This window comes from Theropithecus gelada, chromosome 4 (genome assembly GCF_003255815.1).
Source record: "Theropithecus gelada isolate Dixy chromosome 4, Tgel_1.0, whole genome shotgun sequence".
Lineage (NCBI taxonomy): Eukaryota > Metazoa > Chordata > Mammalia > Primates > Cercopithecidae > Theropithecus > Theropithecus gelada.
This window is the reverse complement of record NC_037671.1, coordinates 119,840,584-119,863,313: the sequence shown is the minus strand read 5'-3', so window position 1 is coordinate 119,863,313 and position 22,730 is coordinate 119,840,584. Positions and strand designations below refer to the sequence as shown.

The 22,730-nt window shown below is 36.2% G+C and overlaps 1 protein-coding gene across 1 annotated transcript in view; it reads left to right on the top strand.

The window, feature by feature from the left end:
- Positions 1-22,730, top strand: part of ADGB (androglobin) — a 234,675-nt gene that overhangs the window by 55,744 nt on the left and 156,201 nt on the right. The window contains exons 4-8 of the mRNA XM_025383011.1: positions 4,039-4,110; positions 6,647-6,856; positions 14,108-14,247; positions 16,733-16,819; positions 21,990-22,237. Coding sequence (XP_025238796.1) covers positions 4,039-4,110; positions 6,647-6,856; positions 14,108-14,247; positions 16,733-16,819; positions 21,990-22,237 — 757 coding nt within the window. The remainder of the gene's footprint in view (positions 1-4,038; positions 4,111-6,646; positions 6,857-14,107; positions 14,248-16,732; positions 16,820-21,989; positions 22,238-22,730) is intronic.

Genomic DNA, 22,730 nt, shown 5'->3' with positions numbered 1-22,730 from the left:
CAGTGGAATGATCATAGCTCATGACAGCCTCAACCTCCTGGGCTCAGGTGGTCCTTCTACCTTAGCCTCCCAAGTTACTGGGACCATAGACACACACCACCATGCCCAGCTAATTTTTCTATTTTTTGTAGATATAGAGTTTTGCCATGTTGTTCAGGCTGGTCTCTTAATCCTAGGTTCAAGTGATCTGCCCACCTTCACCTCCCATAGTGTTGAGATTACAGGTGTGAGCCACCTTCCCTGGCTTTTTATTGTACTAATAATTTTAAAACAAGTTTTATTTACCAAAGATTCATTTGAACTTGAAAAGCATTTGGACTTATTTTATGAACACTCATTTATTCATAAGACAGTTTGGTAGTATGTTAGACACAACAAATAGCATAATACATGTACATATACATAAACATACCTAAACAGGTATATGTATATGTGTGTATGTATACACAAACACACACAAAGATCCAGTAGTTTTTATCTCAGGACTCTAGCCATGAGAGAACATCAAAAACTCAGTGGTCTATAAAAGATAACTGGATCCATCTTATTTTTGAGAAAATTGAGATCTGTCCACGTGGCTAAACTTTGTTTGCCCTGGTAAGTAATCCTGTAATAGCTCTGGACCAAAATTTTGGATAAAGCTGTTTTCATTTTTAAAAACATGTTTTATCCTTTTGCTTTCAGTTTTAAATGAGTTTCCAATGTTTACGATTTAGCTGAGACTGGATGAACTATATAAGAAAAATAAAATGTCCGAATAACCTTGAAATCATATGTTTTATATCAACACCAGTAGCTTAATAACAGCAGATTCAAAACAGGCAGAAAAGAAAAATAAATAGAGAGCTTTAGAAGGTTCTACTTAACTCTAAAGTTGCAGGTTAAGTATTTGAGCTCTGATTCTTTTTTACTGTAATTTGCCCATCGGTTTTAAAATTTTCACACAAGCAAGCTACAGTGTATAACCAGCTAGAGTCTCAGGTAGACTAGAAAATAATTCACGTTTTTTTTTTCCCCGCACAAAGCTTGACACAGATACAATAAATACTCCTGAGTGCCCGCAAAAAATCAGGGGCCAGGATTTTGGAAAGGGTTTGCCCCCTAGCGAGGAGAAGCCTGTTTTGTTGCATTCTGACAATCAGATGGACCTGGTCTTGGCTGGTGCAATTGAGACCATTCCAAAGCACCCTCAGAAGTAGGGGTGAGACTAAACAGACACAAACGCGAACGGATCTGACACAGATGGAGCACCCCAAACTGATCCCTGAAAGATGATACTGGAGAAATATCATGAGACCTTGTCTCAAACGCAGACAGCACCACAGTTTAATTGTCCTCTGCTGACGTCACAGAGGCCAACACAGCAGCACAGATGACCTACACTAGGACAAACAGCTAGAGAAACCAGATGGCAGAGACAGAGGATTTTCAGGTGCACTCCAGTTGACTTACCCAGTTCTTGGAGCCTGTTGACTTCCCAGGTGTTGCTTTCCTTACACCAACAGAGAATGATAGCAAAAGCTGATGCCATGAAAAGGAGGGAAGGGAAATTCCCTGAGACAAAGGCAGTCTTGGTAACTGCTGGCTAGGTTTGGGGACAACTAGCCATGAGCTGCTGGCATTTGCAAGTGGCCCCTGCCCTGACTGGTAGCATTAACAAATAATCCCTGGCACACTGCTGCAGGCAATTGCTCCACTCATTGGAAACCAGGCATACAGGTTGAGTCACTTGAAACACACAGTTTTTCACAAAGGGCACCAAATTAGTAACTGACTCAAGTTTGGCTGCTCACTGCCCAGAGGCCAGAACACAAGAAACAAGATGTGGTGAAAGTAAAGTAACTGTATTCAAATGCTAGAAGTTGGGGAATGGCCAGGCTTATGCCCTTAAAAGATAATTTTTTGCTTTGGGGGTTAATTGAGGGAGTTTAAGAGGGAAAACTTGGTAGGCGAAACATGTCCAGGAGGATGCAGGTCTGCAAGTCTCTTCCAATGGCTATCTTGAATATTTGCCCTTCCGCAGGTCTGGTTGATATCATTGACATCATCTTGACTTTGGCCTGATAATGGTAGACTAATCGTTCATAACTCCACTTAAGCAGGAGAATTCTGCAGCTGGATCTCTATGCCTGGTTTGTTTCAAAAGTAGCCCCTGGGATTTTAAAGCAAGTGCATAATTAGATAAGTGAGCACTGTGGATAGGGATGCCTGGTGGGAAAGGAGGGAAACTAAATTTTACAGTGTATTTTATGGCTAACAGAAATAAAGGAAAAAAAGTTTCAAAATGCATTTTGAAGCTAAGCTACTCGATTACACTATCATAAAGTACCTTAAAATCCTGAATTTAGGATAGCAGAATAAAAATGAGCCCTTCCAACCAAGAAGGTTAACAAGTTCTGATCACAGAATAATTTACCAGACCTGTTTATTTCTAAGAACTAGAAACGAGTGGCCCAGACCCTTGAGCACTGAATATATTGAATAGATTAGGATGTCTGAAGATTTATCCTGCCGCAGGTACAGGTATAGGTAGTAGAAGTGTGAAAATGCCATTGTAGAGACCTCTGCCTTAACATTTGTTGTATTTTACAAACTTAATTTCTACTTTTCACTTGTCAGCAGGAGGCTATCAAGACTAATGCTGCAAACTTTAGGTATCTAATACTTATTAATGTATAGATTATCAACTTTGGTAATCACTGAAGTATGGGGGCATTTCAGAAGCATTCCATCACAGTCAGTCAAGCCAGAAGAAACTATGTTTATAATTTATGATCTGCAGAGTCAATTTACGCCTCTAAGGCAGTTTTAGGTAAATTTTTCTCTAGCTTTTTTTATTGACTTTTCAAGATGCTACTTGTATAGATGAGTGAAAGTAATTGATGATGTTAACTTCCTTAAAAACTTGATTCTGTAATCAAAACCATTTTCATGTTAATTTGGTATGTTAAATATATATACTTGATATGAATTATAGCTCAATTTTTAAAAGTTACAATTGGCATTTCCCTATTAGTTTTACTTTATTATTATTTATTGGTACCTGATTTAGATGTGTACTAATTAAATAATGACCATCAAAATAATTTTTTAATCTAACAGGATATTAACTTGAACTAGATTTTAAAAAGCTATCACAATCTCAAACAAAAATTTAACACTAACAAAATAGACAATAATAATTAAATGGGAGAAAAGCTATTAGGCTAATATTAGTCATCCAAGATGAAGATATTTTCCCTGCTATCAGTTGTTAACTAAGTTTTCAGGTTTAGCTTCAGTGGTTAATTTAGATTTTAAAGCAGTGGTCCCCAACTCTGGTCCATGGACCAGTACCAATCTGTGGCCTGTTTGGAACCGGGCCACACAGCAGGAGGTGAGCGGCGGGCGAGCAAGCAAAGCTTCATCTGTACTCACTGCCGCTCCACATCACTTGCATTATCAGCTGAGCTCCGCCTCCTGTCAGATCAGCAGCAGCATTAGGTTTTCATAGCAGTGTGAACCTTATTGTGAACTGCGCATGCATGTGAGGAATCTAGGTTGTGCACTCCTTATGAAAATCTAATGCCTGATGATTTGTCACTGTCTCCAGTCACCCCCAGATGGGACTATCTAATTGCAGAAAAACAAGCTCAGGGCTCCCACTGATTCTACATTATGGTGAGTTGTATAATTATTTCATTATATATTACAATGGAATAATAGTAGAAATGAAGCACACAATAAATGTAATGTGCTTGAATCATCCCCAAACCATCCCTGACTCCTTGGTTCATGAAAAAATTGTCTTCAAACAGGTTGAATCAGGTTGGCCTATTTCCAGCACCAACCGATTTATGCCTAGTGTTCCATTATTGGAACGTTAAGCAGGTAGGAGTTATTTATATCCTACTGCTCAAGGTCATCGCCAAGGTCTGATTGCAAAAATTCAAAAAATTGCAACCTCAGGCATAAATGGATTAAAACTGTTTCATTAAATTACTTTTTTTATTATTTTTCTTAAGGAGTAATATATACCTATATATGTATTTTTTTCAGACTCCGGTAGTTGTGAAAAACGAAATAACGTTTGACTTATTTTCAGCAAATGAACATTTACTCTGCAGTGAGGTATGTACAGAAATATGAACTAAAGTCTCATCATGAATTGCCTTCCGGTCCTACTTAAACCATTCCCAGACAGTCGATTTCAACTCTCCCTTGTTCACCTTTAAGTTTTGGTATTATATATACATATATAATATTGAAAAATATATATGGGGGTTGGTGTTTGAGACAAAGTCTTGCTCTGTTGCTCAGGCTAGAGTGTAGTGGTGTGAACACAGCTCAGTGCAGTCTCAACCTCCTGGGCTAAAAATGATCCTCCCACCTCAGATTCCTGGTAGCTGGGACTACAGGGATGTGCCGTCACCCCCAGCTAATTTTAAAATTTTTGGTAGAGATGACATCGCACCACATTTTCCAGGCTGGTCTCGAACTCCTGGGCTCAAGCAATCCCCCCACACGGCATCCCAAAGTGCTGGGATTACAAGCATCAGCCCCTGTTTCTGGCCAAAGATTGTATATATTTAAGGTATACAACTTGATGATTTGATATACATTGTTAAATATTTATCACAATTAAGCTAATCAACATAAACATCAACTCAGTTATTGTGTGTGTCAGTTAATATTGTGTATTATTGTGTGTGTTATTGTGTATGTATATATGTGTGTTAAGAACACTGAAGATCTATTCTCTGAGCAAATTTCAGGTATACAATACAATATTGTTAACTACAGCTACATTGTTGCAAGTAGATCTCCATAACTTATCTTTCAGAACTAAAACTTTGTACCCCTTACCAACATCTTCCCCATATCCCCCTCCTTCCAGACCCTGGTAACCACCATTTCTCTGTCCGTTTCTCAGACTTCTGTATTTTTAGATTCCACATATATGTGAAATCATGCAGTTGTTTGTCTTTGTTTGGCTTATTTCACTTAAGGTAACAGTATTTTACACACCAACATTCAAAAGGAAAATGAAGTCTCTTTACCTGAGTTTAGTGAGCCTCTATTCTCCTGCCCCCGGTCTCAGAGTAGCTGTACTCTCTCCCTCTGGGCTTTTCCCCTTGGGATCCATATGACCAGCATTGGACATGAAGTGGCTGCCCATCTTGTCCTATGCCACATCAAGAGGGCGGGTATAGTGATGTTGTATGATGTGATAGTGCAAGGGAAATTGGGGTGTACTTGGATTGCAATACAGCTGTCCTACTTCTGGTGGGAACTCATCCCCCCACCTCCTACTCCCCACCTCCCCGCCCCATGTTGGGTAGGGTTTTATCCATACAAGCAGGCCTGTTCCACTCCTCTAAGTTAATTAAATCAGAAACAAGAACTTTTAAAACTTATTTTCTCCTAAGACTCAGAGGAGTGAGGCATAGTCAATATTGCTTGAAATACTTTTTCTTATCTTCAATATCTTGACCAATATTAAAACCAAAATGTTATATTTCTTCAACCAGTTATACATATTAGTATAAAATTATCTCTAATTTGTTTTATGTTTTAGTATAAAATACACCTATTTTATGAATCCTAAACCCACTTAGACTTTAGCTTTTCATTTTTCAAGGGAAGGAAAGTATAAAATATTCTACAATAAAATTTCCAGATATACAGGAGGATACCTGCTTTGTCTTTTTCTACTTTACCAAACATTAAGAATTTCCTAGATAACTCAAATTAAGAGAAACATAAATCATATAAGGCCAATATTAAATATTTAATTTCCTTATAAACCAGGCAGTTAAACATGAGATGAATATTTCAGAAAATCAGATACTACTGAGGTAACAATGGCTTTATTGAACAGCCACTGTGACCTAGAGATTTCTTACATACTGCTTCTAGTCCTCACAAAAAAATGCTGAAAAATAGCTACTATTATCTACGTTCTACAGATGAGGAACTGCAACTTACAAGGTGGAAGCAACTTTCCCAAAAGCAGAAGGCTGTGAAGATGTGAAAGAGGATTCAAATTTTGGTCTTTGTTTCCACTCTGAAGTCCATCGACCCACTGGGCCTTGCTGCCTGTTAAAAACACTGCAAGGGGACGTTTTACTTAGAGCATTTCAACAGTTACAGATCAACCCATGACATATGGAATTTACAGTATATTTACATGTCTACCCCATTTTAATTCTTTCAGATCTCATTCCTTCTCTAATTGGTCCTATTGACATACAAGATATAATATCCTTCTCAAATATCTCAACATTTACCAAAGAGTAGCTCACTCATTTGTCACAATTATCAGAAGATTTCTCTCTCTCACACACACACACACCACTGATATGAATGTCAGTGTCAAATAGAAGTCGATGCCAAATCACCCACAGTTTACTTCAGCAGACAGCTTTCTTAGCTACAAGTATGTTTAGTATGAGACATTTTAGTTTGTATTGTGACTGTATTTCCCGAAAACAAAAGCAAGACCTACAATTTTATTCTGTAGATCAGAAATGAAAGTATGGAATACATAATATGTATAATTTGATATTATTCTTGAAAGTGGATTTCTTTTTACTGTATTTCTTCCTAAATTACAGTACCTACAACTGAAAAATAGCCAATTAACACTAATGTTTTCTGTCTCTAGCTGATGAGGTGGATTATCAGTGAAATCTATGCAGTGTGGAAGATCTTCAATGGAGGAATTTTGAGCAACTATTTTAAGGGGACCTCAGGGGAACCTCCTCTTCTCCCCTGGAAGCCCTGGGAACACATATACTCTCTGTGCAAGGCTGTGAAGGGTCATATGCCTTTGTTCAATAGCTATGGAAAGTATGTTGTGAAACTTTACTGGATGGTAAGTTCATTTTCATGTGCATGAAAACTCATGAGTCTTTCATATTGAAATATACTTGGCCTGGTGTGGTGGCTCATGCCTGTAATCACAGCACTTTGGGAGGCCAAGGCTGGTGGATCACCTGAGATCAGGAGTTCGCAACCAGCCTGGGCAACATGGTGAAATGCTGTCGCTACTAAAAAGACAAAAAATTAGCTGGGTACGGTGGTGGGTGCCTGTAATCCCATCTACTCTGGAGGCCGAGGTGGGAGAATTGCTTGAACCTGGGAGGCAGTTTGAGTGAGCTAAGGTCACGCCATTACACTCCAGCCTGGGCAGCAAGAGGGAAACTCCAAAAAAAAAAAAAAAAAGAGAGAGAAGGAAGGAAGGAAGGAAGGAAGGAAGGAAGGAAGGAAGGAAGGAAGGAAGGAAGGAAGGAAGGAAGGTTGCCTTGCACACCATTACTTAGGCTAGTACAAGATAATGCAGTTTTTATAGGATATCAATTGTGTAGCTACAGAGAGAAACTGTCCTGAATGTGTAATTTGTGATTAATGAGAAACACAGTTGCTTCTCCTGTGATGCCAGTCCTATGGGCATTTTAAACGGGTTCTGCCTAGACCACTGAGGTATGGCCACTCATTGTAGATGCTGATCTTGCCGCTGCCTCTGCACTCTCATGCTGAGGCAAGCGGGGCAGGCAGGTGGATGCACCGGGCTTCCCCCTTCCTCTTTCTTCTCTGATGTGGTGTCAAGGTCATGGGCAGGAGGAAGTGCTAGCCTGTGGTCCAGTCCCTCTTCTGGCTTTTGCTGTAGCTGAGGGGCCTGGTCCCATCAGCAATTTGTCCTGAACTTGAAATTTGTTTTCATGCGAACAGATCTTACTCTGAGACAGGAAGATGTTACCTCTGCCTAAAAGGAAAGCAAATGGAATAGTAGGAAATATGAACAGGATCCAAAACCCGTTATAAATATGGCAAAGCAGACTCACACTAAATTAGCAATGCTAGATCATATCAAATGCCTTTGGGTTTTTCTTGGCCCTTGTCACTGGAAAAGAATGTTCTCCTTGAACATTTAAAGGAATGGGAAAGTACTAAAAGTTAATAATTCCATTATATATTTATGAAAATGTGACTTTTTCTTTCATAGCCCTGAGCCATCTGTCTTCCTGGGATGGGGAATGTTGAAGGGCCAATAATGAGGAATTACTATTATAATTACAATGGGAAGGGAAAAGGGAAAAAGGTAATACAGCTTCTAATATCCAAAACTGGATTTTTGTTTTTTGAACATTCACAGCAAGAAAATTGGCCTTGAAATTTTGTTAGGAGAGAAAATAACTTTCTAAGTTACTTTATCTTATTTATTTACCAATCGAGAGCACTATTTTCTAGACTAGACTTCAGAGTTTTAAATCTGTGCAGAGGAGCAAGCAGAAGGCTGTGGTACTAAAAAGGTGAAAAACCTAGTGGATAGTGTTGAGGGAGTATAGAAAGAAGGTATGCAGAGGAAAAGTGAGGAGGTAAAATGCCTGGGTTCCTGTCCCACATTTGTCTAAACTTGAGGTGGGAGGAAGGTCAAAACTATGAAGTATTTTAAAACATTGAAGCAACCTTGTTGATTTATTTCTCATTTTCTCTTTCTGCTTCCTGACATCCCTCCTTGGTTTTCAAATTTCCTCCTGCATAGGAGTTAACATTCATTAACATCACCTTCCATTTTGCAAAGAAACTATGACTTATTTCTCCTTAATCATACTGATTCTTCACAAGCCCAACTCCACTTGGTTCAGAAATTTCTTTAAAAATGTATTGAGGCCACTTTGGAAACCTCAGTCTGGTCCAGTCATTTAGCCCATCTCTAGATATTTAGCCCTTTAGGGAACAGTGTGGTAGAAACTGGACCTCAACTCCACTGGCTCCTTCTGTTTCCTCAGTGGTCTCATCAGAGGAATGCCTGTAGAGGATGCTGTGAGCACTGACATACTTGTTCCCTATGAATTATTTTGGTAGGCATGTGATAGAGAGGTGGCTGCCTGGTTTTCTGATTAGTAGAATCTGTTCTCTCTAGTCTAGGGGCAGAAATTTTTATTTCTTTCTATCTGATCCCCAGCTGGTAGGGCTGAGTCAGTATCTGCATACATATTAACATTAATAAGAAGTTAGAGTCAATTCTTACATGAAAATACTATGTTGTTGTTGTTTTTATTATTTTCTTCCCTTTCCAGACACACACAATTTGATTTTGATTTTTTTCTCTTCCAATTCTAGTTCAGCATTTGTACATGTCTGTCATTTGCTTCTCTCTGTGAATATTCGGGAAACATGTTTATAAAATATGCATTATTACTTCTACTTCATGATTTGGTACAATACACTCCTGATTCATCTTATACCCTACATTTATTTTCTTTCCCATTTCCTATCTTGTGAGACACGATGAGTCTTCTTCTCACTGTTTTTCTTCGTTAGCTTCTTGAGGCATTCTTGCCTTTTTCTTATTGGAAATTGCTTTTCCTTCTCTGCCTTATCATAAATATTCTTCTCCCTCTTTCACTTTGTCCTGTAAAGCATTTACCTTTATCACTTCTTTGAGGAAAACCAACCTCTCAGACTCTCTCTGCATGACATTTAAAATTCTGATTTTCACACCAGCTTATCAATTTTCCTATGAAAGTATTTTCATTATTTCCAATTTGGATTCAAAGTAAATTGCATCAAGGGTCTTTGACCTCAGCCAGGTAAAAACGTATTGAGTAGCATTAAGAACAAGGTTATGACACAGAGCAGCTCTCTCCTCTCCTTCACCTGGGAATGATGATACCAATGCTGGGACACAGATCGTCTGGTCAAGTGCCTTCCAATGGCAGCTTTCCTTTGGGCCCCTGAAAGAAGCAGGTTAGCTGTTGCTCTCCACTTGAAATATGTGTTGCTATTGGCAGCTTTTCTCTGAGTGTCTCTGTGCTTTCATTTGTCTCTGATAAACAGAGAAAACACACACATTAGGACCAATAATTTTTCCCAGTTGCCATCAATATATTTACATAAAATATGCATTTGCTTTATCTCTGATTGAGCCTTATACTGCTTAACCATAATGTTATTGCAGAATTCAGAGTTTCCTAACTATGGGGTGCAGAAACCCCCCAACATCAAACTAGCTGTTGTACTTCTTAAACATCTGCTTCCCGTGCCTCGCTCCAGACCTCATGAGTTTATAAAATATGCATTATTACTTCTCCAGGGTAGAACCTGCAATCCTGCATTATAAGTAAACTCTCTCATCCAGTGACATTTTTGTTCATTAAATTTGAGGAACAATGTTTTCAAGATATAAACTATGAGAAATTATTTTTCTATCATTCGGTTACTTTGTTCCAAAATGAAAACACTTTATATCACTATTTATAATATTATATATGCTTTTAATAAAGGAAATTCAAATACTATTAAAATGTTAAAAGTATGCAATGAAAGCTCCCTGTAAGTTTACCCTATTTAATCACAGCAAATGATTTATGTATATCCTCCTAAGCTTTCTTCTATTCTTATAAACATACATACAACTATTGTATATAATTCATAACAATAAGGTCATAGAAATGTATTATTCTGTAAACTATTATTTTCCCTATACATAGGCATTTTCTATGCTAATATATATTGATCTACTTTGTACTCCATTGTATGAGATATGTAAATATAATATATATTGCTCTTTTCATATTGGTAAACATTTAGGTTTGGACCAGTGTTTTACCAAAACAAACAATGCTGTAAAATTTCATCTTTATGTATATAGTCTTTGACCATTTGTAAGGACTTTTTTTTTTTTTTTTTAGGATTTCTACCATATGGAATTATTTCATCAAAATATTTGCAAATTCTTAATTTTTGATAAGTATATTCAAGTTACTCCTGTATTTTAATTTGTCTGTAATGAACATCCATATTTGATGTAATTAGAATTGAAGTCTGTGATTCTATTATTTGTTTATTCTTTGTTACCTTTCTTATTTTTTTTGTGTTACTTTATATTTATTGCATCCTTAATCCAATTTCCTTTAATCCTGCATGTTTCTTGGGCATTCCTTAGGATTCCATTTTGATTGACCTATAGTGCTTTCAAGCAAATCTCTTTGCTCTATGAATTAAAATATATATGCATAGCTTATCACAGTCAACTAGTATCAGCATTTTACCACTTAAATTGGAATATAAATACTTTACCACCAGTTAGTCCCCTTTATATTCCTCCTTTTCTAATATAACTTTCAGTCCCCTTTATATTCCTCTTTTTCTAATATAACTTTCTTTTCTTTTTTCTTTTTCTTTTTTTTTTTTTTTGAAATAGGATCTGACTCTGTCACTCAGGCTGGAGTGTAGTAGCACAATTATAGCTCACTGCAGCCTCCAACTCCTGGGCTCTAGTGATCCTCTTGCCTCAGCCTCCCAAGTAGCTAGAACTACAGGCATGCCATCATCAGGCCTGACTAATTTTATTTTTTATAGAGACAGGGTCTCACTATGTTGTGCAGGCTTGTCTTGAACTCCTGACCTCAAGTGATCCTCCTGTCCCGGCCTCCCAAAGTGTTGTGATTACAGGTGTGAGCCACCACACCCAACCACTGATATAGTTTTCTTAAACATTTACTGTGTATATATTGAAAACCTCATCATAAATTTTGCTTTTAAATTCAAACACAATATAAAAATCTTGAAGAGTACCACATTTAGTCATATATTTTTTTATATTTTAATTTTAAGTAAATATTTTAACGGGCATGTAAAATTTTTCCTTTATGCTTTCTCATACTTGATGCTCCATTTGTCCTTTAATTCTCCTTTCTTTTTATTTCTAAAAAATTTTACTTCACCATTCCTTTTGAGTTAGTCTGATGATGACAAATTATCTTATCTTTCCTTTATCTGAGAATGTGTTTATTTTACACTTAATCTTAAATAATATTTCCCCTGTGATACAATTCTGAGTTAGCAGTACTTTTCTTTTACCATTTGATACTTAGTGTGCCATTAATTTTCCAGCCTTCTGGAATTATCCTCCAGGCCAGCCAAAATTATTCTTCTGGCTTCCCTGGCTCCTGGAGAGCAATCTGCCCTTCCCCTGTAACGGGTTTTGTCTTGCTACTGGCTTTCAAGCTTTTCTTCTTTTGTCTTAATTTTTAAGAAGTTTGAATTTGATGTGTCTGGCTGTAGAATTCTTTGAGTTTATCCTATTTGGTTTAGTCTGATTTCCTTGAATTTGTAGGTTTATGTCTTATGACAATTTGGGAGAGATTTCAGCCATTATTCCTTCAAATATATTTTTAGCCCCACATTCTTTTTTTTTTCAATGACTACAATGACATGAATATTATATCTTTTTGCAATATCCACACAGGTCCCTGAGCCTTATATGATTATTGATACTATATTTTCCTGTTATTCATAATTTCTATTGATCTAAATGTCTAGTTCACTAATTTCTATGCTATCTGCATTCTGCTATTGATCTCATCAACTAAGAGTTGCTTTTTAGTTTAATTTTAAGTTTAAAATTTCTGTTTCTTTGCTGAGAGTTTCTATTTTTGAATTTGTTTCAAGAGTGTTCATAGTTGCTTGTTGGAATATTTTTATGAGAATTGCTCTAAATTTCTTATTTAATAATTCTAATTTCTCTGTCATTTTGGTTTTGTGCTCTGTTGATTATATTTTCCCATTGAAATTGAGACTTTTCTGGGTTTTGCTATGGTAGGTAATTTTATACAGTTTCCTGAATATTTGTAGTGTTATGTTTTACAACTCTGATTGCTAATTAGTTTTATATATTAGCAAGTAGTCAACGTGTTTAGATTGAGAAAGCATATCCTGGCTCACATTTATAGGCTGTGTCTGAAATGCCAGTTTAGTTTATAAAGCCTCTGATATGTACTATTCTGGTCTGCCACTTTTGTTTGCTACCCAGATAATAAGACTTCATTCCACAATCTTCTTGTATGTCATATATCTATAACTTAATAGTGTTATATATTGCACATATGAATATACATGCTATAATGTATATACTACATACCTTAATCTTAATAATATATCTTAATAATATATACATCTTAATAGTGTAGATCATAATAATCTTAATATTAAGGTCATATATTTATATAATTATGTAAATATATAATTACATTATAAAACACAATAAATATAGAATTATATTATAAAATATAATAAATATAGAATTATATAAATATGTACTTTTATGTATAAAATAATATTAAGGTTTTATATCTACATATATATATATATAACATTGATAATATTAGTCTTGTAACAACTAAGGCAGAATACCATAGACTGGTGACTTGTAAACAACAGAAATTTATTTTTTATATTTCTGGAGGCTGGGAAGTCCAAGATCAAGGCACTGGTAGATTTGCTGTCTGCCAAAGCCCTGCTCCCTGGTTCATAAATGGCTGGCCATTTTCTTGCTGTAAACTTACATAGTGGAAGAGAAAAAGTGTGATTTCTTCGGCTTCTTAAAAGGGCACAAATCCCATTCATGAGGGGTTTACCCTCCTTTTTATCTAGTTCTATCACATTGGGCATTAGGATTTCAACACATGAATTTTGGGAAGAAACATTCCGTATGTATACACACATACACACACACACACACACACGCACACACACAAATGTATTTTTTTATGTTCAGAAAAGATATGTTCTATATATATATATTTAGAACTCATACAGTATCCTTTTGCATCTGGCTTATCTCTCTGTGGTTTCTTGTTGATCAAGAAATTAATGAGGAGTAGCAAATAATATAAGAATTGGAAGTGTAAGGTCAGTGAGGATGTATCAAGCAATAATTACTAAAGTTATATTTGGAGAATTTGTATTTTGACTATATTAAGTCATTTGATTATGTCCAAGCTTATTCATGGTTGTATAATGTTTTGGTTCTGCTACTTGAAACACCTTAATTTACTTCATTATGCAGTAAGAGGCTCCCAAGAATTTGTGCACAAGACCTCATAAATAAGGACAGTATTGATATAGACATGGGTGTGCTGTGATTATGTAAAATAAAGCAATAAGCTAAAATATTCAACCAGAGTAGTATTGAAATCCAGTATCTCAGTCTTTAAGTGTAAGAAGCTAAAATAAAATTGGAAAACAGTAAATAATAATGTCAGTCATGTGCAATAATTTACGAGAGAAAACACTGTAAGTCATTCATGGTATTACATTTCTTTCATCTTATTTTTAGGGTTGCTGGAGAAAGATAACAATTGATGACTTTCTGCCTTTTGATGAAGATAACAATCTATTGCTTCCAGCTACAACTTACGAATTTGAACTGTGGCCAATGCTTTTGTGTAAAGCTATTATCAAGCTGGCAAATAATGAGTATGTAATGACACATTGTCACTCACAAGAATAGAAAAAAGCAAACAAAAACATTAACTATACATTCGTATTGCATAGTTTATTTTTTAAAAATTGGTTAAAAGAGAGCTTTTTTCCCTAAACAATGTAAATGTTCCAGTATAAAATCAAATGTGCTAAAGCCACTGATTTGTTCTATTAGCTTAACAGTAATGCAAAATTCCTCCAAGAAAAGAAATATCCAGAAATTATTCTATATTCAATGCTGACTTACTATGAATGCAAAGTTGATCATGAAAAATGATACTTCGTTTAATAGGAGAAAAAATTGTTTTGTGAAGAAAAATATTGGTTCATCTAAAAACTGAATAATATATCCTGAAATCTAGTTAAAGTTTTATGTTCTGTATATGCAGCAATAATTTAATAATCTTGAAAAACCTGAACTTTTCTGAAAGATGTCAATGTGAAATTCATGATTTTGGTAACATTGGTCACTTTTGATACATTCATGATGAAAACTACTCATATTTTCTTCAATATTCTTGCAAAATTGGCTTCTGTCTTATATTCCTGCCTGACTTGTGCACCAACGCATATGAGACACGTCTGCTATGCTCTATTCTCTCAGCTTACACTTCCGGAGAAAAGAAGTCATATCATCCTGGCCCTAACGATACAAAAAAGCTTTGATGATTGAGTTGGAAATGCATGGCAATTTTGCATCATTGTTCACTGGAAGAATTTTCACATACATTGCCCAGGCTGGGATTTTATACACATCCACCTCCTGCAGTTTATCAAAGATTCTTGATATTTAATAGAACACACCCACATGCTTTAACAGTACATGTTAGACATTTGCTCACAGCTCAGCCCCCTCCCCTTCTATAAACATTGCAATGTCAGTCAGAAGCTAGGTCTGCTTTGTGCGGATTTTCTTTAGGCACAGCTTCATTTTTCTCTCCCAAGGCTAAAAAACAAAAACAACCATTCCTACTCCCATCCTCTTCATTTCTGTTTTTTTCTTACCAGCCCTCAGTTTTCCTTTGGAAATTAGTTTCACCCAGCTTTTAGCACTTAATTGCAATGATTTTTACAAAAACTCAGCCCAGATATTTGTAGGTAGTTGAATATCACTAAGTATTCGTATTGGTGGCATGTTCATTTATTTAGGGAAAAATATGTTCTAAATGTTTCTAGTTCTCAGACATAACTTGAAGTTCTGAGAATCAGAGCTGCTAGAGCAGTGAGGCATTGAATACATGACCTGGATAATTGGAGTCGTATTTTATCTTTCTTAAAGCTACAGTTCAGTAGAACTTTATAGCAACACAAGTATTGGGGTTATTATTATTTTTTTAAAAAAATCCAGTTAGTAAACAAAGCAACAAGCTAAGTGTAATACATTTCTTGGGATTTCTAGTGGAAAGTTTCCCTATGTGGAACAATTTATATTTTTCCATAATTTTTTTCAGATTTTTACAGTATATAGTGATCTGAAGTACATAGTGATATGAAGTTTAGCTTACTACATTTTCCAAATTAACACATAGTAACTTCAATATCAATGTGAGATATGCAAAGAAAAGAGCATTATTTCTATTTGATTTGCAAAGTCACTTCATTAATTTATCCAATGAGGAGTTTAGACTAGTCTGGAATCTATCCCAATAGACACTTATTATCTTTGAAATAGGTAGACATATAGAAATTCATAATCCGTAAACAACAAACAGTGCACATTTTAAAGTAATGGCGCATGTGACTAAGATAGTAAGATTTCTTTCTGAAGAAAAGCACGCATGTGTTGGTAATGCCATTAACACCACCACTGACATATAGTCAGCTGAAGCCGTGACTCCCGGGCAGAAGGGAGATATGGCTTTTTTGTGTGTAAATGTAAATAGACTAATAACCTCTGGGAAAAAAAAAAGAGGCCTGATGAGAATAGTGATGTTGGTTAATCACATCCTCATTTTACTTTATGCTAAGCTGACAGATTCGCTCTTCTGTATAGGACAGAAGAGATGTTTCTGGTTTCTCCACAGTTATCTAAGGATTTCTGATGCCCATCTTGACTTGCCATAGATGGTACTGATCTAACACACAGCTTCAAAGACATCTTAAAATAATTACTGAAATCAGAATGATGAAAGAGACTGTTCTGTTTTTAAAAGAAGTCTATAAAAATAGATTATGTACTAATTATATATTTTATAATACACAATGTGAATGTATTTTATGTATATAGCATTAATATTACTTTTAGATGTTAAAAAATAAAGCATATAAGTACGCTTTACAAATACAAATGAAATTAATTATATTATAAATCCTACTTCAGTGTTTTAACAAATGATTTGGCTTCTGGGATAGTATTTTTAATACAGATTGTAATGAATAATCAGAATATATTGCTGTTTATTAATAATTCCTAGTTCTTATATATCTTTATGTGTTTTCAAATGTTGCTACCTATAACATTATGCATTTTCTTTTTTAGCATCCATGTAGCAGACAGGAGAGAACTGGGGGAGTTCACGGTTATTCATGCGCTCACAGGGTGGTTACCAGAAGTCATTTCTCTTCAGTATGTTTGACTATTAAATTGCTCATATCTAATTTTTTCTTTCTTCCCAAGATTTCTTTAAAATATTCCTAGTCTTTAAGAAAATTTCAAGAAACGTCATATTTTGCAAAATTTGGGGAAAAATATCATTTTATAGTATTACATAAAGTTCCTTGGGAATTTCAGGGTAAATTCTATTTCCTTATGTAGGAGAAGAATGACCCCCATAGGTTCTTTGTTGGAACTGACTCTTGTAACAGAAGACACATTAACAAGAGAAAAACACACAGCAGCTTATTACCATGTAGATTTCCATGGGAAATATACAACAAAGAGCAGTCAATTTTTACAGAAGTGACAAGACAAAAGAAAATGACTTTGAGGCTCTACAGGTGGCAACTTGTGGGAAGGCAAATAAATGATAGATAAAGGCTAGTTAAGAAAGCTTGTTCATGTACATCCCTCTGGTACAATTTTCAGGCCAGTAAGGGTCCAAAGCTGTCTTCAGTGGTTAACATCTGTTCCCTCTGGTACAAGGCAATGAGGGGCAGGATGCCTCTCAGTTTTTGTAAATCTATGTCTTGCTTTTAGGCAAATTGAGGGAAAACAGAGTTTCTGTGTATCTGTTTCTTCATAATTCCTGTAGCTCAGCAATCCTTCATATTTTGGGGTGGCATGTGCAGGTCTCCCACACTTATATATATATACTATGAATTTAATCTTTAAATATCTGATGTACAAATATTAAAACAATGGTAATTATTTATTATAGTAAAACATTTGCAAACTTCCCTTTATACTTATAAACCTATCACACTTACTTCAATATAGAAACATAAAAGCAACTTTTAATTGGCCACATCTATATGGAAATAATCATAAGAAGACAGCTATGATGCATCAAGTAATTTAGTATATTACTTCTCATTTAAAAATCACAGTCCTGAAAGGATAGTCTCCTTTAATCATCCACATGACCCCATCAACTAGGTGTGCATCATTTCAGATGAGGAAACTAAAGCTCAGAGAGGTTGAATTCCCCCAAACTAGGAACATGTAAGTCCTGCTGGTCCAAAGCCCACAGTCTTTCTTTCATATGATTCTAGATATATAGAAATTGCTTCTTTATGTCCAAAAATAGCTATTAGGTAAAGAATAGAATAGAGACATTGTTCAATTTAATGCTGACTTATAATTTCACAATAGTTTTATTTAATACATAAGGAATATAGATGTACTATTTTATCATTTTACCATTGATAGCTGGAAAATAATCAAGATAAGGTGCATAGAAAAGAATTATAACAATAGATTTGAATATACCATTAATTCAGATACTGACTTTTACAAGATGACTAAATCCACAGTACAGTTATCAACCTGGACCATCTCTGATCTTTGACTGGTAATAGGAAGCTGCAATTGCCCAGGGTCAATAGAGATTGGAGGAGATTGAAGACAGGCCCTAGTAACTTGGATTCTGCCATCTTAACCATATTTCCAGCAGGATAAATTAGGGGTTGCTTTGTTCAAATAAAAGTATTTTCAGGGGAAAAAAAAAACGGGAGAGTAGGAACTGATCTTGTTTTTATCTTAGGAACGGCCAAGATAGCACTCTTTTTTATCTTCTTTTGGAAAACCTTTTCCTAATATCTAAATGACTTCCTGACACAATGTGGACAATGTTAGTGAGAGAAATAGAGAGAGAATGAGATTTTAAAAGTATGGAGCTCTCTAAATTTTTATACTTAGTGTTGATGGAATGCTTACAGTTTTTCCTGTGCAAGTGCAATTTTCTCTGTGCAATAGTTAGTAGAGACACCAGAGACATGAAATCATCAGAATTCTACCAGAGGATGATAAAGAAATAAGATATCAGAATAATTCACGCCTAGAAAATTCATAAAGTTTTACCTCTGAAAATCAAAACAGAGTATCTTCTAATTTTCCATGTAATAATAGAAGCAGAGTCAATGACATGTCTGAGTGGGAATTAGAAATCCAACCACTTCAAAGGACTCTTGTTGGCATGTGTCTCTGATGCATGGTCTGTCTGTGAACATAGCACTCTGCTGCCCTGTCTTTAAGCCTAATGGTCCAAGAAGTTATATGGTCTCATTCCGTGGTGTTTGAAGAGGTCTTTTTCATAGTGTAGTATATTTTATGTGGTAGATGGGAAATACAACCTAGATTTTGGATTCAGAAAAGTCTGTTTCTATCCTGACTCAATTATTTGCTGGTTGTGTGATGCCATACAACTTAACAACCTCTTAAACATCAGTTAAGACTCTATAACCTATGTTCCAGAGCTGTCATGGGATCAAATGAAAAAAAAATAAAATGTGCTAAAGGCCACTCTGCTGGGTAGTGGGGATCCAGGGATGAATAGGAGGCAGTTCAGGGAGTTGAGCAGATCAGAGATGCACAGGGAAACAAATTATTATTTTCCAGCCATCAGTCCATTTCTCTTATTTTCCTCAGAAAAAAATCTAAATAAATGAGTGGTTTGTACACACTGTCTTCATCTCCTCAACTCCCCATTTCTTCTCATCTGAGTCTTTGACCTTCCCTCTCCACCACACCAGTGAAATGGCTCTTCTTAAGGTCAACAAAGTCCTTAACATTGTCAAATCCAGTGGTCACCTCTCCTGCCTCATTTACTTGCATCCCAGTATGTGATCCTCTTAAACAAGTTATTTCCTTTTGCAACACTTGCTTCCCTTGGCTTCCACAGCAACACACTCTCTGAGTTTTTCTCCTTCTTATTTTCTGCTCTTTCTCAGCCTTCTTGGATAGTTCCTCAACCAACGTACAGCTGCTAAGTGATGGTATGTAGCACGGCTCCTGTCCTGTAACTTTAAATAACAAACTGTTTGACAATGACTTTCAAGTTTATGCCTGGGCAACATTGCCTGTGTTTATCTACAACTGCCTAAGTTACATAGCTATGAGGATTTTCAAAAGTGTATCTTAAACTCAGAATATCCAGAAGGGAACACTTGATTCTCAACCTCCCAAACTGCACCTTCCCTAGAATGCATCATCTCAGTGAATTTCACTACCATCCACATATTTATTCAAGCTAAAGAAAAAAACTAGAGGTCATCCTTCAATGCTCATTTTTCTCACCTCTCACATATAATCTCTCACTAAGCTCTGTCAATAGTACATTCTCTACTTACTCTGAACCAATTTGTTTCTCTACATCTCCATTATTAGACTTATAACTGGTCTCTTAGGGTGTATTTTACCCTCTTCTAGTTAAGTTGGTAATCAGAATAATTTTCTAGAGTGTAAATCAGATCATGTCATTCTCCTTGCTTAAAACCTTTCAGTGTTTAACTGTTACACTTGAATGAAGTTCTACAGTCTTGACCATGATCCTCAGAGATCTGCACTGTCTGATTCACACAGTCTCTGACCACATCAATGTCTTGGCAACCATTTACTGGTCACCCAAGTCTTTTTTCTGTTTCCAAAATATATGAAACTCACTCTACCTTGCCGTTCTTTCATGGGCTGCTCTTATTTTTTTTTTTTTCTGCCTGGAATGATCTTTCATCAGATTATTCACTTAGCTGGGTATGTCACATTTGGGTCCCACCAAGCTTAACCATCAACTCCTTAGACAGGCCTAGTTGAGCATCCAGTGTAGGTTATTCCTTCCCCAAGTTATGCCACATCTCAGCTTCCCTTATTTCATTTTCCTCATGGAAGTTATCACTGCTGTTATTCTCTCTCTCTCTTTCTTTCTCTCTCTCTCTCTCTGTTGTATCCATCCATTGGATGTAAAATTGTCCATAAGAACAGGGACCCTCTTTTGTTTTGCTCAGTGTACTGCCTTCTGTGTAATTCCTGTGGGAGGTAATACTTGAATTGATCTCAAAGGATTAGTTAAAATGAATGAAGCTGATTGAGGCGGGAAATCCAACTCACCGAAGAAAAAATATCAAGGAAATAGAAGAATATAGGGTGTAGTCCCAGAAAAACACATGGTTCTGCATAACTGAATTTCATGCTATGGAATTCTAGAGGAGGAATGGGGTGTGGGACAGGAAAAGTGGATAAGAGCCGGATAGATAGAGAGGCCTTTTATACTATGCTGAGACATTTTTACAAACTCCTTAAAATGATCAGATGTCATTAAGGGATTGTAGACAGGAGGATGACTTTATCAGACTCATGATTTTGAAAGATTGCTCAGAGCCTTAGGACAGCAAATGGCAGGAGTGGAGCAGCGACACGGGCTTGTGCAGTATTCTTGTGGGGGTCTTCTGAGGGCTTCTCCCGAGGAAGTGGTGATGAGAATGGAGAAAAGGTGATCCACTGCACTGAGAAAAGGTAGAATCCAACTGACATTGTGTTTTATTTGAAGGAGATTTTAAAGAGAGAGTCTTGTTCATTCTCAATTTTCTGCTTTGAGTACCAAGTAGAAGGTGATGCAGGGCATTTTTGTTTACTTACTTATTTTTTTATTATTTGTTTGGGACAAATACCAATTAGGTGGTTGTATGTGTGAGTCTGGATATCAGGAGAGAGGTTTGAGCTGGAACTAATGATTTAGAGGTTACACACATTTATGGATAAACTCAAAATATGAGGAAATATTATGTAAAATGGCAAGAACACCAAGAGGAGAGCCATGGGAGAAGAATTAAATTGTCAACAGAGAGCAGAAGAAAGGAAGTATTCAAAGGAGTCTGCAAGGAATTTCTTTAACAACAGAAAGAAAACCAAGAAAGAGGGATGTTATGGAAGCCTCAGGGAAGAGTTAAAAGAGGAGCAAGAAACAACAGTCACATTCCACAGAGAAGCCTAGTGAGATAAGGACCTTCTGCATAAGTGATCATGCATGCGAAAGTGTCTGCCACTTAATAGGTGCTCAAGGACATGTTCTTTCCCTGTTGTGGTTGTTAACATGATGAGCTTCCCTGCCAGGGTGAGTGATCCCTGAGATAACACGGTGGTTTTGGTAGCTTTGATTCAGCAAAGCCCAGCACACAGTAGGCACTCAATGAAAGCTCGTTGAATGTCTAATATATAATGCCGTTCTTTTAACCAAAAATCTGAGTAACAATTGAAATTATTCATTAAATAGCAAGTTGATTTTGCTGTCAGTACTTTCTTGCGAAGTTCAAGGAAGAAAAAAAACACATCGTTTGGAAATTAATGTTGATATCTTTTCTCGTAGCCCGGGCTACATGGACAAAGTTTGGGAGCTCCTGAAGGAAATATTGCCTGAGTTTAAGCTGTCAGATGAGGCCAGCTCTGAAAGCAAACTAGCAGTGTTAGATTCTAAATTAAAAGAACCAGGGAAAGAAGGGAAGGAGGGAAAAGAAATAAAGGATGGAAAGGAAATAAAAGACGTGAAGGAATTCAAACCTGAAAGTTCTTTGACAACACTAAAGGCTTCTGAGAAAAGCGACAAAGTTCCAAAGGGTAAGATATTTTACATCAAAATGTGATTCAATATGGACATTACGTATAAATGCCTTACAATCGTATTTAATGTGTTGCTAGAAATAGTGGTTTTGAGCCACACCCCAAGAGAGGGTTCTTGATCTCACACAGTAAGGAATTCAAGACAAGTCACTGAGTCGAGTAAGAAGAGATAGTTTATTGAAATCTCCTCAGTTACAGAGTAAGGCATCCTCAGCAAGCAAAGAAATGTGCTCTCTTTTCTTTCTTTCTTTCTTTCTTTCTTTCTTTCTTTCTTTCTTTCTTTCTTTCTTTCTTTCTTTCTTTCTTTCTTTCTTTCTTTCTTCTTTCTTTCTTTCTTTCTTTCTTTCTTTCTTTCTTTCTTTCTTTTTTCTTTCTTTCTCTCTCCTTCCTTCCTTCCTTCCTTCCTTCCTTCCTTCCCTCCCTCCCTCCCTCCCTGCCTCCCTCCCTCCCTCCCTCCCTCCCTCCCTCCCTCCTTCCTTCCTTCCTTCCT